At 43.7% G+C, this 18,434-nt stretch overlaps 1 protein-coding gene across 1 annotated transcript; it reads left to right on the top strand.

Moving 5' to 3' along the window:
• Window positions 1-8,554: 8,554 nt before the first annotated feature.
• On the top strand, window positions 8,555-17,265 carry CHAMP1 (chromosome alignment maintaining phosphoprotein 1). The gene is made up of 2 exons (XM_015420895.1): window positions 8,555-8,654; window positions 14,029-17,265. Exon 2 carries the CDS (start codon window positions 14,055-14,057, stop codon window positions 17,097-17,099), a length of 3,045 nt encoding a protein of 1,014 aa, XP_015276381.1. The 5' UTR covers window positions 8,555-8,654; window positions 14,029-14,054; the 3' UTR covers window positions 17,100-17,265.
• The last annotated feature ends 1,169 nt before the right edge of the window (window positions 17,266-18,434 follow it).

Here is an 18,434-nt window from a genome sequence, read left to right as displayed (position 1 = left end):
GCATGCGCACGGAACGCTCTTGCACTTTCGGGGGGATTTAAACATCCCCCCGAAATTTTTTTCTACTTTTAGCATTTTTGTGCACACATGGGGACTGGCCCACGTGTGCACAAACCTCCCCCTCCCCCCCAAGTGCCCCCGGAGCGCTGATTTAGCGATCCGCACTCCGGGGGCAACTTGGCTATTAGATATATAGATCAGGGAGCAGCAAGCAAGGACTCAAAGGACAATATTAGTTTTAAGCACACGCACACACACACACCATGAACTTAGCTTCAAAAACTCTCACCTCTTCTAATTACACTCCCAAAGCCAAGCTGTTTCCTGTAGCTCCCACCAAAGCAGGCATGATACAAGTCACTAAGGTTGTGATTCACTAATATGACACCCATGAGTACCATGGCATCCATTTCCTCCTTCCCCAAAAGAAAGAGCCAACCTTGGCTTTCTATCACCTCACTAGAGCTGTGTGATGCCCCTTCGCCATTCACATGGCGTGCCCATCACACTGTACAGCCCCATTTCGCCCTAGGAGTCAAAGGGCGCCACCCCGGGGCTCAGGAAGGCGGGGAACCTTCCCCCCCCATGACCGGCCCCGCGAGCACCGGCTGCCATAACTCTTTAAAGGGCTCCTTCCCAGGCCTGGGGAAGCAAGAATAACGGGCAAGAGGCACCATTTCGCCCTAGGAGTCAAAGGGCGCCACCCCGGGGCTCAGGAAGGCGGGGAACCTTCCCCCCCCATGACCGGCCCCGCGAGCACCGGCTGCCATAACTCTTTAAAGGGCTCCTTCCCAGGCCTGGGGGAGTGAGAATAACCTCTCGCACCTGATGTCCCAGGCCTGGGGGAGCGAGAATAACCACTCGCGCCTGATGTCCCAGCGGCAAGAGGCGCCATTTATCCCTAGGAGTCAAAGGGAGCCACCCCACGGCTCAGGGAGCCAGGGAACCTTTCGGGGTGGGCCCGCGACTGGCGCCACAAGCGCCGGTGGCCATAACTCTTTAAAGTGCTTCTTCCCAGGCCTGGGGGAGCGAGAATAACCTCTCGCACCTGATGTCGCACCTGATGTCCGAGCGTCAAGGGCAAGGCCGCTCAGACATCAGGCACAAGAGGCGCTATTTCACCCTAGGAGTCAAAGGGTGCCACCCCGGGGCTCAGTGAGGGGGGGAACTCCCCCCCGCTACCAGCGCTGCGAGTACCGGCGGCCATAACTCTTTAAAGGGCTTCTTCCCAGGCCTGGGGGAGCGAGAATAACCAAGGCCGCTCAGACATCAGGCACAAGAGGCGCTATTTCACCCTAGGAGTCAAAGGGTGCCACCCCGGGGCTCAGTGAGGGGGGGAACTCCCCCCCGCTACCAGCGCTGCGAGTACCGGCGGCCATAACTCTTTAAAGGGCTTCTTCCCAGGCCTGGGGGAGCGGGAATAACCAAAGCCGCTCGGACATCAGGCACGAGAGCCACCATTTCACCCTAGGAGTCAAAGGGTGCCACCCCGGGGCTCAGTGAGGGGGGGAACTCCCCCCCGCTACCAGCGCTGCGAGTACCGGCGGCCATAACTCTTTAAAGGGCTTCTTCCCAGGCCTGGGGGAGCGGGAATAACCAAAGCCGCTCGGACATCAGGCACGAGAGCCACCATTTCACCCTAGGAGTCAAAGGGCGTCACCCCGGGGTTCAGGGAGGCGGGGGAACCTTTCGCGCATCCCCGCAACTGGTACCATGAGTGCTGGCGGCCATAACTCTTTAAAGGGCTCGTTCCTAGGCCTAGGGGAGCGGGAATAACCTGTTGAAAGCTGCCTGCAGGAGATGGTGGTCTAGAAATCTAATAAATAAACAGACCAAGTAATGTGGGTGGGTGTTTCTTTCCCTGAGACACACAATCAATAGGGATAAACAAAACACAAAGCAAACTACAGTTGAGATCTTTTGATTACAAACTATTTTCAACCTGCTCTAAGCATTCCTTCTTCACAGTTTCACCCAGACATACTCTTTTTCCTAGCTGCCAACTCCCAACTCCCTCTTACCTGCAGTTTTCCAACAGTCGCACTCCAACATTCTGTCAGCTCTCATTGGTCACTCTTAGAGAGTGGTAGAACCTACCCTGTCCATCACAAGCTGCTTCAGAATAAAGCATCACCTTTCTGTTGCAGGGAACAACTATTCAGAAAGAACAATCTCCATCATATAAGACTACCTGGCTTGGAACCTCCCAACATTTTGTGATTGACCCTGACCCCCACAGCAGCCATTCCTGGTGGCATTTTCTACTTGATGATCCACTCCTTATATTCCTTTTCTGTCAGCAAGTTAACAACAAGCATCAAGCTAAATTTTCCTGTGCATATAAATCGTTCCTGCCAGAACATGAAAAGCTATTCACATTCCTTCTTTCCCTTTTTCTGCCCTCTTACCCTCTTATGTGTACCTCCCATCCCATACCAGTCAGCTTTGAAGCAATTAGAGACCACACAAGTCCCCAGGGACAGTCAAGCTCTATCCTCTTCCAGCACTGTCTGGACAGTAGCTGCAGCTTAAAGTTGATGGCTATGCGAACTCATAGCTTGGCTCTCTTCAATAGGACATATGTTTGCTTGAAACAACATCTCACAATAACTATAGTTTCAACAGCAGCAGAAAGGGAGATGGCAGGTCTTCATTAAGAGAACCAAATATGAGAGCAACAACAGAAATATAGCAGGAAAATTGAAGCTTTATACCTCCCCAGTCTAGACAGAGAAACATACTTTACCCTTCTAACAACTGTAATATCCAGAATACATGTATACACCAACCCGTACCCAAATTCTTGCTCCCACTAAGACTTGTAGATGGTAACCAAGGCCATGTATCATTATTTATTTCAACTGAATACATATTAGCAATCTCAGGCAATTAGTATTATGCATACACACACGCCATTTCATTTAACTGAAATTTCAGTTTTTAAAAATGTATGTGGTGGGATTAGGACTCCCCCACGTCAGCCATTCTGTCATCTCTCAAAATTCAGCAAGGTTGGAGACCTAGAGTTTAGAGAAAGCGAAGCATATTTAAGATTGTTCTCGTACACACAATTACTTCAAAGTAATTCCTACTGAACTCAATGGAACATATTTCTGAGTATACATGCTTAGACTTGAACTGTGTGTCCCATTGGTTTCACTGAGAAAATTAATCATATATTTAAATCTATCTCCATGGAACTATTAAAATAGCTCCACTTTGGTTACATTATGCCCCTGCTATACTATATATACCATATACTACATAGTATATATAGTATACTATACTATATACTATAGGAAATATACTATCCAATAACCCAAATAATTGATATAGCACTAAATGAAAAAAAGAATAACACCAGTACATATGCCTTCTGGTTTTCTTTCCAGAGTTGCTAGAAGATATTGATTAATTAAAGAAAATAATTCTTATGCCAATGACATATTATTATGTATTACATTATATGTTATATGTATTATATAATATATATTATGTATGCATACCTAGAGATAGAAAATTTATGTTAATATTTTCTCCAATACAAAAAACTATGTTTCACTCTTCAATAGTAATTTTACTGCTGCTTTTTAGTGAACAGCCACTAGGTGACAGCAAGCATCACTTTGAACAAAGACTGTAGTTAAAAGAAATAACATAAAAGATACTCTGTTATATTTATATATGCATCATATTTAACTGTGTAAATTAAAATCTGAAAATTAGCCTGGGAAATGGCCAAATATTTAAAAAGTAATTATTTTCTCAGCACTCATCAGTAGAATTGCCAATTAGGAGTGACAAGAGACCTTTATATTACACAAATGTAGTCAAAATTATTCTTGTTAACAGGCAAACACAAAGCCCATTTCATGTTCTGTTGGTTCTGTACACACATTTAACATATAGCAATGTAACAACTTATCTGTTCTATAAATGCCAAGCAGGAAGAAATGTGGTACAGAAAGCGGCAGCATATGAGACATTAAAGAGAACATTTGCTAGAAGAGCAAATGTTTACTGTATAAAATGGAGTCCGTACTGCTTAAATCACACAGAGAATTAGCCGAGCGATAGGGATGGCTGCCGTGCAGATTTTACGGGCGCGATCACACATGAACATCTGGCAAGTGTCCTGCACCCGTATTAGGGAAAGTGTAGTATTTTCCGGAAAACGCACGGCGCGGGCGGGTGTTGGATCGCGGAAGCACTGGTATCCCGTAGCATCTGGCACCCGTCTGCATCTCATCTCACACCAGATGTTTTGTTTAAGCCTCCATGGTATGCACCCAACCATGGAGCTGTGCATGCCCACTGTTCTATGGATTCACGTCCATGGTCATGCACAGGCGGGACCTCTGGCTGGAAGAAAAAAAAGCCCATGAGGTCGGGAAGCGGCAGCTTGCGATCGCCATATGTGTGATCGCGCCATGCCGCTTCTCCCCCCCCCCCTTGCCACACTTCGCTGTCGACATGTGATCATGGCTGGGGGCATGTGTGCGGAGCATTGGGGGAAATGTCTGATCGTGATACCGCACTTCATTTTGCTCCGAAGCAAAAAGCCTCATTTCCCCCCTGGATTATCTCACTCATGTGACCGGGGCCTATAACAATTTTTTATAATGTCCCATGGTATCATTGCCCACCTACAATTTCCACCACAGGTCTCAGTCAAAATCCTTATAAATAATACTCACAGGAAACCAGAAGAACAAGTGAGATAGAGTAAGAGACTGAAATTACATTACATTTTCATGCACATGAAATTTACTCTTTTGCTCAGTAGCATAGTTAATTTTTTTCCTTTTGTTTTTAAAAAGTAGCTGTATTACTGTTTCTTCAAACTATGCAACAATCAAATTTTCCATAACTGTAATGGCAAACATATAACGTTTGAACACAATATGTGTTTTGCTAGACATGCATGCCTGGGATGCTATGTCCAATCAGGGTTCCTAGATGGTACTAGCATTTAGGCAAGCTATGCAATACTGTTGCAACCATAGCAAACCTGAGAGCCCAACAAACCTTTTCACTTTTGAAGCACTGAAGTTATTTTTGATAGGCGCTGACTTCTGTTTGCTTAGATTAAGGTCCACAGTTGGAATGCCAAGCACTTCATAACTTGATATATGATGATATAGAAAATTATTTTTCTAGTATGGAACTAGGCGTATGCAATCAGATGTTGCCAAGCCGATAAAATGCTTAATATTTCCAACAGAGGATCAGATTGGCAATATCTGATAATTGCAGAAGGCACTCCTGATATTTCCTGATTCTGCTATTTAAGTTCGGATAAATACCAGAAATATTTGGAATTGGGTCAGGAGGCCTTTCCGCTGATCTGCAGGCTGTGCATCAGCTCTTTAAAGGGTCACCAGTTCAGTGGCCTCTGGACTTCAGATCTCTTGCCCATTAAAAATAATGGCCCTTTAAGATTAAAGCGGCAATGCACTAAGGACCAGCTGACACTCCTCCCCCTGAAGGAGTACGGGAGGGGGAGAGAGAGAGAGCGCACTCAGCAGCTGCCCCGTGGCAACATAGTTTAAACTTTAGAATCCACTGCAGTAGACCTGGCCTCCGAGTCCAAATACCAGGTGTACTGCCCATTGACCTCGAACTGGTTAAATCATGTAAACACTGGGCTTTCTCAACATGTGTGGGTTCTTCAATTAAAAGACATATTTGTATGTTTGATGTATATCCCTCTCTAGCTCACCTTTCATAGCCATGCACAACAAATAGTAAAAATATTAAAATCTTAAGCCTGCAATCATCATAAAATCAAGAACAGTAGTAAAAGGATGAGCAGTATATTGCCATCCAGATTTCACAACCCAACACTGAGGGCTTGCAGAAATGTTAACCTGCACCCAGAATGACCCACCTGAGAGGGACAAATATCACATGGCGATGAGCTTTATAGCACAATGGTGACTGCTGATGCTCTTAGACAAGGACAACCTTGCTTTTATGCAAGATGTAAATGCTGACAGATCTGAAACAGATGGGAGTTTCTACAAGCACCTTAGATCAAAACAATTTAGGGCTTCTTAAAGGTCAAAACCAGCACCAATAAGATCTGTATTATGGATAAACTTCCTGAAAAAGACTTTGCTTGCCATCACCCATCTTCCCTTCCCTCACAGTTTTTTAGCCTCCGGCTCACACATTTTTGTCTTAGCTCAGGAAGGATGGCTCCAGAGCAAACTAATTTATGCAGCAGCCAAATCGCTAGCTCACAACTTCAATGCTAGTAGCTCACAAAGTAGCATTTTTGGTCACAAGACTCAACTGCTTAGAGGGAGCATTGGTGACAATGTTCCCTTTAAGCCGTGGAGTCTTGTGAGCAAAAATTCTACTTTGTGAGCTACCGGCATGAAAGCTGTGAGCGAGTGATTGGCGAGCGAACGCTCCCCCCCTCCCCCCCTTCCCCCCCGTCCCCCCCCCCCCCCCCCGCGGCTTGCGGCCTCCAGGCCTCGCTGGTCTCTCCCCCCCGCCTCAAAGCGAGGCCCGCGGCTTGCAGCCGCCGGGCCTCGCCAGGCCTCCCCACTGCCGCCGCCTCCTCCTCAAAGCGACCGGTCGCTCGCTCCCCTCCCCCCCTGAACTGAGGCAGTTCGCAGAGTGTTCCCTGCGCATGGGCAGGGGATGCTCTGTGACTCTTGGGGGGATTTAAGTATCCCCCCGATTTTTTTTTAGGTTTTAAGATTTCTGTGCACACCTGGGGACCGTCCCAAGTGTGCACAAAATTCCCCTCCCCCCCCAGGTGCCCCCCGATGTGCGGAAATAAGTATCCGCACACCAGGAGGCGACTTGGCTATTAGATATATAGAATAGATGTAAGTGCTGACAGATCTGAAACAGATGGGAGTTTCTACAAGCACCTTAGATCAAAACCATTTAGGGCTTCTTAAAGGTCAAAAACAGCACCAATAAGATCTGTATTGTGGATAAACTTCCTGAAAGACTTTGCTTGACATCACCTATCTTCCCTTCCAATGTATAGCTGTAGGACAGTTGTGTATATTCTAAACCAAAGACAAAAGGAGACAAAGAATGAAAATGTGAAAAGATAATAGAAAGAAAAGAGGGAATTGAGGGAGGAGCATTGCGGGAAGCCACAGGGAGGGGAGATAAGAGATATGGATATATGTTATTTGAAATGTAATGTTGAATATGTTGTTATATCCAAAAATAAAAGTTTGAAATAAAAAAATGTGTGAGCTGGAGGCTAAAAAACTGAGCTAGCTCACACTAACTCAGTTTAGTGGGAACACTGGTGAGGAGGACCTACATCAAGTAAGTGTGTGTCCAAGGTCATTGCACAGAATCCACAGCAAAACATTGGGGTGCTGTGGCAAAAGCTCACAGATGTTTCAGCAGGTAAGTCAATGTGATTATGTCTGGGATTAGAACTTTGAAAAATACTGGTGCACTCTCCTGAGATCTCACATTGTTGGTAAAGCTTTGTCTTTACCACTTCAAACTACAGGTGGGGGCACCAGTGTGCATGATGGAATGCACCCTCACAAAACAATCCTAGGTATGCATTCAAAACCAGGTCAAGAAAAAGCCAGGCTAGAATTCTTCCCCTACTTTTCTATGCGTACAGTGTTCCAGGTCAGCTATAGAGGAATGGACAATCATGCAAGTCCAAGTTTACAATCAACCATAACCTTGCAAGAATTTCAGAAACTCCACTTGGAAGTCAATTAGTATGGTTAATAAATGTGTTCTTTTTATTGTGCAATTACAAAATCAAAGATTTTACATAAAATGTACTCCATAAATTCATACAAATTCATTCTAAAAATGAAATTCAACCCCTCATTATTTTAAAACCTAACTAAACCAGTTTGACTTCTAAAAGAACACAACATCTAATTTTAATACAGATGAGTTATGGCGACCCTGCAGGGTTTTCAAGGCAGCAGAGGTTCAGAGATGATTTGCCATTCCTTGCCTCTGCATAGCAACTCTGGTATTCCCTGGAGGTCTCCCAAATACCAGGGCTAGTATTTAGAAATCTTTGGAGAACCATTAACGATTTATGAACACCATTTACCTTTACTCAACCGTTCTTCTTTTTATTTGTACTGTGATTTTGTGGACTATGATTTTAGCTGGGTTTAACGGTCGCAAGCTGCTTTGAGTCCCTTAACCAGGAGCAGTGCAGGATATAACTAAATATTTCAAATAAATGAAGGACTACATCATAGTTCAGAGTGAGCTGGTGTAAGTAATCCTTTCAAGGGGGGGGGGGAACCCCATGCTACAAATCCCCTCACAGCCACCAGGCCCCTCGACCTCCTCTCTAGCAGGGACGGACGTCGCGCCCCCTAACGGCACGAGCATTTCCCAACCGCCTCATCCCTTCCCATTACGTCTTCCAACGACATTCCTTCCCGCCCCCTTGCGCCTGCGCCAAGTTCTACAACTGGGGGGCGGGGCAAACACCGAGGAACGGTCAGGTGGCCCCCTCGGAGGCCGCGAGCCAATAGAAAAGCGGGTCTCCAGCCGCGCGCGCCCCTCTTTGTCCCGTCCGCCAGTCTCCTCTCTGCCCCCCGTTCGATTCCGCGTTTCGGAAACTGCCGCCGTTGTAAGCGAAGCGCCCCAGCGGGAGCGTCTGTCTTCGTAACGTTTTCTCTCGGGTACGTATTTGCCGTTTTGCCCGCCGTTTCGTGCCTCAAACGGTACAGTCTGTGAATTTGACGTTAAAAAGAACGGGGAGTGTGGAGGAAGGATCGGTCTCGGAGAGGCGGGGGGGGGCTCTCGCTGCCTTTCTTCCCCCTCCCTAGTTTTTCCGCGCCTCCGCAAGGCTGTTCAGTTCCCGCCCCTCCGGTTCGCCGAGCATGTTTACGTGCGCGCGATTAGTAGGCGCTGCGCGTTCCTTTCCAGTGTCGCGGGGGGGCGCGCACGCGCGCACCGTTTCCAGTCTGCGGGCGGCTGGGCTGGCTCGCCTCTCGGCTTCGTTAAGGGCACGCATCTGAAACAAAATTTCTTCAGTGAATTTATATTTGAACAAGCAGAGGCCTGTGAGGACGAGCTCAGGGGGGAAATTCTCTTACTGACTTGTGTTCTGACTCTCAGCCCCATTTCAAAACTGTTTGGCAAATATATGGAATTGGGTATAAGAACTGTATAAGAAGAATCGCCAGTGTATCCGGCTCTTGAGAAAGACTTGCAAACTGCTACACCCTGTACTACCGTAGCACAGGAATCTTTTTTTGCCATCTGAGAGGCAGGGAAAAGTAAAAGCTGAAGTTAGAAAACAAATTCTCTAGTAAGTTGAAGAAAGAGTATTAGTTGCGCAGAAACTTTCTCATAGAGTCGCAACAGGTAGGACTGCCAGCATGTTTGGATATTAAGCTAAACTTAACTGTGAAAACACAGAACTCATTAATAATGTATTCTCATTAAAAACTTTATAGTGTATTGATTGTTGCCAAAATTATTGACAGGTAAACAGTATATGTCTACAGATAGATTCAGGTGGGTAGCTGTGTTGGTCTGAAGCAGGAGAAGGAAGTTTGAGTCCAGTGGCACCTTTAAGACCGACAAAGTTTTATTCAAGTTATGAGCTTTCAAGCACACATTCTCAGACAAATTGAAACAATTGCTGCCATTCATTGATCTTGCGCCTTGATCCAATCTCAGTTTCGCTTATACATCTTAACTCTGACTGGTCCTTCCTGATGCTTCCACACACACATCCATCTTTGTGTATGTAAGGCTTGAAGAAATTTTGTTTCAGGTTGTCTGAGGAAGTGTGTTTGCACATGAACGCTTACACCTTAAATAAAACTTTGTTGGTCTTAAAGGTGTCATTGGACTCAATCAACATATGTCTACAGTATATGTCTTGAAAATATTGTAGATGTATATACAGTGTAAGAGTTTTGTTTTTCCCGGTGCTCCCTATAATTTCCCAATTCTTTCTCTGAGAAAACTGAGAAAATCTTAAAACTTTTTCACTGTACATTTGGAGTCAGTGAAATGCTTTGTAAGATGTTTTTTCACTCAAAAAGATAATATATTTCATAGGAGGGTGTGTTTTTTTAGTGGTCCCCCCAAATCCCAGTTTTGCCATTAGAAAAAGTGAAAAAGCCCTAAAAAAACCCCCCAGATTCCTCCCCATTGTACTGTTTCCCCCCCAAGGCCCTCACATCCTTAGATCAGCAGAGATTAAATGGTTTAATGCGTTAGAAAAAGTGAAAAAGCCCTAAAAAAACAACAACAGATCCCTCCCCATTGTACTGTTTTTCCCCCAAGGCCCTCACATCTTTAGATCAGCAGTGATTAAATGGTTTAATGCATACTGTATTTTTCTAATCAGACTGTTCAACCATGAGTCTTTTCCAGAAACTAATACTAATTAATCCAGTAAATAACCATAGTCTTTGGACAATAAAGGTTCATGTATAATGAAAATCTTAGCTGATACTGATGTTAGTCTTTCAATTCTGTAATTAGCCCCAACAACCCATTGGAAATAATGTTCATGTGCAACTTGTTTTTTTTTATGAAACATGAAGTCTTTAGAGATTGATTGATTAAACCATTTGTATGCTGCCCTTTCACCCTTTCGGAGCCCTCAGGGTGGCAAACAATTAAAAAGTCATTCAAAATCCGCTATTAAAACACTTCATAAATAATAATAAACAAATAATTAAAAAAGAAACAAGAAGGGGGGGTCAGTAAGGGAATGGCAGAGGCAACAGAAAAATGTACATTTTATGGTGGAAGACAATGTTTGAGGGAGATAGACAAATCTCCCTGGGGAGGGAGGTAACAGCTGAAAGGATGTGACTTAGATACAATTAATAACAATAGCAAGCTCCAGGCTATCATTTTATCACATTATTAAAATCATGCTGTTAAGATCAAGTTGATCTTGATTCTGTTAGTACTAATTGCATTCTTGAATGAGGGAAGATTTTATCCCACTTGGTCATAACGGAAACTTATGTTTAAATATTACATCTTCCTTGTTTCATCACAATTTCCTATTTACTTAAACATGTTTTTAGTCTGCTGCAATAATTACAAGTATTGGTAAACATACAGGAGATCTAATTAGGCTAATATCTCTAAGTTATGTTATTATTCTATATAAAAAGAAAGTAAATACAGCTGTGGTTGCTGTGCTTGTTTATGGATGTAAACACTTTACTGATGTGATATAAATTTATTAGAATGCTTCCATTTTTACAAAAACCACTTGAAATATTAAGTTGGCAGGGCAGGATCCTAACACAGATTTGGGGAAAATACAGGATCCCTGGCTTTGAGATCATATTGTTGGGCCCAGCTGGTGGTGGATGGACATGTGGTCTGCACAAGAAGAAGAAGAAGAGATTGGATTTATACCCCGCCCTTCACTACCTGAAGGAGTCTCAGAGCAGCCTCCCCACAACAGACATCCTGTGAGGTAGGCAAAGCTGAGAGAGCTCTTTCGAGAACTCTTTCAAGAACAGCTCTGACAGAACTATGACTTGCCCAAGGTCATCCAGCAGCTGCAAGTGGAGGAGTGGGGAATCAAACCTGGTTCTCCCAGATTAGAGTCCGTGCACTTAACCACTCTTGTACGCCTAAAATTGTGGTCTGTAAGGCACAGGAATCTATTCAGCCATCTTACTCTCTGACAAGTCATCTTTAGAGCATGCAGGATAGATAGCTAACCTAGGATCTTATTGCATCAGGTAGACGTGTGCGTTTTAAAACATTGCTAGCCACTTCAAGCATTTCAAAACACAAATTTTAAAATGCACAAATCTACCAAATGCAAAAAGATCCAATCCAAAAGGGTACACGTTGCATTTTCCCCTGTGTCACAAGGCAAGTTCTTTATTTGAGGGATTCCCCAAGACTCTAAGCCAAGTAATTTAGTTTATACAATTTAGCTATTTAAGCATCTTGCAAACATTGTGGCATCATCAGTCTGTCAGCCTTACAAGTGACAGCAGAGGTAATAACATCTTCATTGTAGCTGTATTTGATATATAATTTGGCGGAACACAAACGCATAGATGGAACCAGCAATATTTTATTTGTATATATTTGTTATTTATTAGTTGTCTCCAGAGAACTTCACGAAGCACCTTAGAACATTTTAAAAGAAAGCACAACATATTTTGTTAAGCTGATTTGTTATTATTTGGTTAACTAAAGGAACAGAGGTTAAAACAACCAAAATAGTGACAAAATCAGTACAATAATAGAAAAACACCAGTAAGAACTGTGATCAGCATAAAAGCCATACAAGCAATAGGAGATCAAACAACACAGAAAATCAGAGAGGAAGATGGCCAGGAATAAATTCAGTCAAAAAGACAAATACAATTACTAGGAGCATAAAAAACAATAAATTAGGCATCAGATGAACTTCTAGGGGGACATTTTCAGGCAAAGATACAGGCAAAGTATCACCCCCAAAGAAGAACCCTCTCTCTGAAAGTGGTGGGAGGGCGACGTGTGGATCAGAGCTTGAGAAGACTTTAATGCTGGGCATGGTTAGGGTAGCCAGGCATCCCAGTATGATGGGAAGTCTCTGGCTGCAGTGGTGGCAGAAGAAAAACAGTGACTTTGCTACACTGTTTCTTGGGAAAACCCAGAAGTGAGATACAGTGGCTCTAGGAATCAATAATTTATTGTGGTTATGGACTAGTGGAATAAAACATACACAGACTATATAAATATATATATACAATCTTCCATTACAATATATACAAAACAATTTCCTGTCACTGGATCAACACTGGTCCTCGGTAGACTCTTTGACAGCTGCACAGAGCCTGGTAATTCTGTCCAAGTTTCAGATTCAAGGAATGCAAGAAGAAAGGAGGTATACCTTTCCTCTGATCTTCTTGGGATTTTTTTTGAGGATGGGTCTAAAAATATATATCTAAACTCTAGGAATCATTATGGTAGAATTTCTGGCAATTCCTAGACTTACCCTACATCCCTGATGTCTCCCCCCCCAAAAAAAAACTCTCCCACCGGTTGCCAGGCTCAGCCTGTCAATGCTGAGCATGGGACAGTACAGACTAGGTATCCTGATACTAACCTATTTAGGGCTTTGAAGACAAGAATTGTACCTGTAAGCAAATTGGCTAGTCAGTTTTTGGCAGGGAGCTCTTTCAGTACAGGGAAGATATGTGACCAGCTCCTGAAAATAAGGGATATATTGTTACAGTTCCATAGGGCCTGTAAAATGGAGCTGTTTCGCCACGCCTTTAGTTGTGGTGGTAGATGTCCAATCCATGTTGGCCTCCCCTGCCCACAGAAATACATCATCGAACTAATCAACCTACAGGAGGCATTAGGGACTGCCCTGGATTTTTTGTCTTGTTTTTGCTGCCATCTTGTTTTATTGTTTGTTTTAACTTGGTTTTATTATATAGTATTATTATTTACTTCGGCAAGATTTTAAATGTTGTGAGCCACCCTGAGCCCATTTTTGGGATAGGGCAGGATATAAACCTAATAAAATAAATAAAATTATTTACTGTGTGTTTACTCTTCTGTTTTCAGTAATGAAAACATTCAACCTGTTTAGTTATCAGAATAAAGAACAAATGATAGAGGTCCCAGAAAGAGCTCATTTAAGTCTAATTCAATTTCTTACCATTGGTGTCAGTGGGATGTACATCAGGCTATTTATAGCACCTTATAAAAACATTACCATGAACTAGCTGCACTTTCTCTACAGATCGTTTATTTTGTAAGTCCTTCTGCAACAAAAAGATCCATCTGGAGTGGGTAAACAGCTTAAAGTGCTGTCAACAGAGTCTGCTTGATAGCACTGTAAACAATGAAGCGATTTTTATTCAGAAAGCTTTGTGCAAACAGTCATAGACTTGGAAATATTAACATTTTCCCCAAGATGAAAGAGCTCCTTTTAGTTCTACATTTGATCGTGTGTGTGTGTGTTTGTGTAACTTAATTGCTTAATCAAATTTTACATCAAGAAGAATAAATATTTCTATATTTCATGAGCTGAAATTATTTTAACATTTATTTCAGGAATACTGAAGCTTACCGTTTGAATCATGTGCAGTGTGATGCAAGCTGAGAGAAAGATGGACATGTTGAAGATCCTGTGTAAACCAGCAGAGAGCTTAGAATGTGATCACTGCAATTTCAGAGGTTCTGACTATGCAAATGTACAGATACACATGGGTACTATCCACCCTGAGTTTTGTGATGAAATGGATACTGCTGGATTGGGGAAACTTATTTTTTATCAGAAAAGCGCCAAATTATTCCATTGCCACAAATGCTTTTTTACCAGCAAGATGTATTGTAATGTTTATCATCACATTACAGAAAAACATGCCAAGCCAGACAAACGGAATGAAGAACGGAAAGAGTTGTTAGACACAGAATCTCTGAAAAAACCTATCTCTGTGGAGCCTCCAAAGCCTTCTGTGTCTCCAGAGACACAAAAACCCTCCACATCTCCAGAACTACAGAAGCCTGTTCTTGCTGAACCTATCAAGTCTGATAACAGTTTATCTCCCAAAATGCAAAAGCCCATTCCAATTGCATCTGTGGAGCAACAGAAAGTTGTTCCAGTTGTGTGCCCAGAGCCACTGAAACCTGTCTCTGTTCTAGCCCTAGAGCCTCCAAAACCTGTTCCAGTACTGTCATCAGAGCCACTGAAACAGATCCCTTCTTTGTCTGCAGAACTACAGAAACCTGCCCTAATTGAGCCTTCAGAGCCACCAAAACCTGTCTCCACTATGTTCCTGGAGCCACAGAAATCTGCTCCAGCTATATACACTGAGGCACAGAAACCCTTCCCTGCTATACAGGCAGAAGTACAGATCTTTGCCCCGGAACCAGAGAAGCCTACAATTCAAGTATCCCTGGAACCACAGAAACTACTTCCACCCATATCCCCAGAACTTCAGAAGTCTGCACTGCCTTCCCCTCCACCTGTGGCTGTATCTGAATCACAGAAATTTTCTCCGGCTGCATCTCCCGAGCCCCGCAGGCATTCTCCGGCTGTGTCCCCTGAACCAAAGAAGTTTTCCACTGCTCTGCCCTCAGAATCTCGCAGGCATATTCCTCAGATGCGGAGACCCACTTCAGCACTTTCCCCTGAGCCATGGAAAGCAGAAACAGCAATGTCTGCAGATCCCTGGAGGACTCCTAATATTCCAGATCCCTGGAGGCCTGCCACTAGTACCTCTCATGAGCAACAGAAGTCTTCTATTAATATGTCCCCCTGGTCTTCAAAACCTTCCTCATCTTTGTCACTTGAATCCAGAAGGCCTGCCTCAGATTCCCGAAGGCCAGCCACTATGATGTCCACAGAGCCTCAGAAGTTTGTAACAGAGCCTTGGAAATCTAGCTCCTTACCTGATACCCAGAAATCTAGTCTTGCTTCCTCAGAACCTTGGAAACCCATTTCATCAGTTTATCCTGAAGGTTGGAAACCAGTTTTGTCTCCTGACACCTGGAGGCCATCACCACCACCGCCTCCTCCCCCCCCTCCCATGCCAGCTGAACTCAGAAAGCCTGGTCCTCCTATGTCACCTGATCTTTGGAAGCCTTCCTTCTTTCCTGAGCAACGTAAACCAACTCCTGTGTCTCCTGATCCATGGAAGTTTTCTTCTGAGCCTCGAAAATCTACTTTCTTTCCAGAGACTCAGAAACCTGGTACTTTTGTGTCCCCAGACCTTCAGAAGCGTGGGTTTTTTTCTGAACCCCGAAAACGGGCCCTGTTTCCTGAGCCTAAAAAACCTGTTCCTCCTGTTGCTGCTGAGATGCAAAAGCGACCCTTCTTCCATGAAACTCATATGTCTTTTCCTGAAGTGCAAAAACATGCCCTCTTTTCTGAATCTCATAGACCTCCTCCTGTTTCTCCTGAAGCCCAGAAACATCCCTTCTTCACAGAACCCCAGAAACATATTGCTGTTTCTCCTGAAATACAGGAGCATGTTCCTTTATTAGAACCTCAGAAACCACCTGCTGTTTCTCCGGAAGTGCTGAAACTTCCTATAGCTTCCGAAATCCAGAAACTCGCTGCCTTTGCTGAACCCCAGAAGCCACCTCCTGGTTCCCCTGAGAAACAAAGACAGACTTTCTTCACAGAGCCTCCAAGATGTCCTCTTTCTCCTGAACTCCAGAAACCTTCCTCTTCTGTGTCTTCTGATCAGAAGCAAGTCCTCAGTTCTGAAGTCCCCAAACCCATGCCTCTTGTTTCCTCTGAAGTCAGCAAAACAACTGCCTCTGAGTTTAGCCAGCCTTCAGCTCCTGACATTTCAGAGGTACCAGCCTGTACTGAATCTAGTAATAAAGATTTGTTAACTGAAAATCCAGAAGATGAGCATCCTGTCAGTGGTCTGTTGGCTCCGAAAGAACAGCCTGTGCAAAACAAGGAACCCGCAGAAGATGATTTGTATACTTGTCCAAAGAAGAAAGCCAAGAAAGAAAACCAGGAAGCGTCTAATGCAGAGCTGAATAGCAGCGACAGTGGAAACACTGAGATGGATACATCAGAGGTGAAAGAGCAGGATTCCCTCAGTGATCAGGAACAGCTTGACGCAGAATCATCTGATCCCAGTAAAGAGACGAAGACTGATGCAACTCCCACAACACAGCCTCAGTGTGTGCTGCAGTTTACGGAAGAGAAAGAAGCGTTTATCTCAGAAGAAGAAATAGCAAAGTACATGAAACGCGGCAAAGGCAAATACTATTGTAAAATTTGTTGCTGCAGAGCTATGAAAAAAGGTGCCGTGTTGCATCATTTGGTCAATAAGCATAATGTCCAAAGCCCATTCAAGTGTGACATTTGTGGGAAGGCTTTTCTCTTGGAATCTCACCTGAAAAATCATGTTGCTGCTCATGGCCAGAGTCTGCTTAAATGCCCACGCTGCAATTTTGAGTCAAATTTCCCCAGAGGCTTTAAGAAACATTTAACCCATTGTCAAAGCCGTCATAATGAAGAGGCCAGTAAGAAACAGCTGGATGCCACCGAGCCACCGAGTCAGAGCCATCCCAGTGAAGAGGCCAGTAAGGCACCCGTGGATGGCACTGAACCATTGAATGAATCACTTCCTGAGCCACTTAATGAACCAAATCAGTGATTTTTGTTTTACAGGTTGAGAAGTCCCCAAACATGTTGCATTGTACTTTGTGATGTAGTTGAGCTTATATAACAAAGTGGAAAGAAGCTGCTGTTACTGCATAGTGCTACGTTAGCAATCGTCCTAAATTCACCGGGCACAATCTAAGGCAATTTTAAGCATGCTTAAGCCATTGATTTAAGGAACTCTAGCATGCTTGACCACGTATTAGATTGTGACCATTATATTTAGGAAGCAGAAATAGTAACAGACTTCAAGCATCACTACATTAATAAGCTTGTGTAGCAGTGTCAGTTTTTAAACAAAGAAGATAAACTGTCTTTGCAAATTTAAAATATGAAGCTAGAAAAGCAGATGCTTTGCAATGTCCATCTAGTTCAACTGTACAATTCCTAGTTTTATACTTGCAAAATACTTAGTGAGCTCTTTTATAAAGTAGTTATATCATCAAATGGTAATCTGTTTAAGTTTTGCATGAAGTATTAGATTGCTGGAATTGTAATAAAGTGTACTAATGTTTAAGTATTTATTGGGGGGAAATCCCAGTTCTCTCCTCAGTGAATTGTTTGCTTAGATTATTGAAGTAGTTGTTCTTCCATGTTCATATTTGAAGCATGAATTAATAAGTGTGAATAGCTAGAGTGATGTCAGATGTATAACTTAAAGGCATATGTCCTGTGTGCCATGTATGCTTCTTTATATCAGAGAAAAGGTGCATTTTAAAGACATTTTTTATTCTTTTAACAATAAAAAATTTCATTTGGGATTGTTAATTTGTATGTGTTAATGCTTCATTAGTTTGTTTTAACTCAAATAATGATGAATAGAGTAAGTACAAGTGGGGGCCCACAAGACTCACAGGGGATACAGTGTGCATGCGCTGGATCAATTGGCATTGTAGCAAGCTCTTAACGGATTTTCGCGCCCAGACCTCGAGCATGTGCAGGAACCCCACCACGCATGCCCAGAGGGGTGGGCGCGGACATCCCGCCAGTTCCTTCGAACCGCCGCAAATCAACCCCTATGGAAAGTGTAGAAGCTGACAGCAGCGGGGAAGGAGGGCGGGTGGTGTGAATGCACAGATGACCACTCGAAGATCACCAGTTACAGGTAAGCAACCTGTATCTTTGATGTGGTCTCTGACTGTGCTTCACACCCATGGGAGATTAGCGAGCAGTATTCTACCTAGAGGAGGGTGCTGGCAGGTCATTACTGCGAAGCCGAGGATAAGATGCGACGTCCCATGTTGGTACAAGTGTTCTTTCGGATGTCTAGGGCATAGTGCCTTATGAATGTATTAGGCGTAGCCCACGTAGCGGCTCTGCAAATGTCCAT

Source organism: Gekko japonicus, unplaced genomic scaffold (genome assembly GCF_001447785.1).
Source record: "Gekko japonicus isolate JY-2015 unplaced genomic scaffold, Gekko_japonicus_V1.1 scaffold2540, whole genome shotgun sequence".
Taxonomy (NCBI): Eukaryota; Metazoa; Chordata; class Lepidosauria; order Squamata; family Gekkonidae; genus Gekko; species Gekko japonicus.
This window is presented reverse-complemented; position numbering and strand designations above follow the sequence as displayed.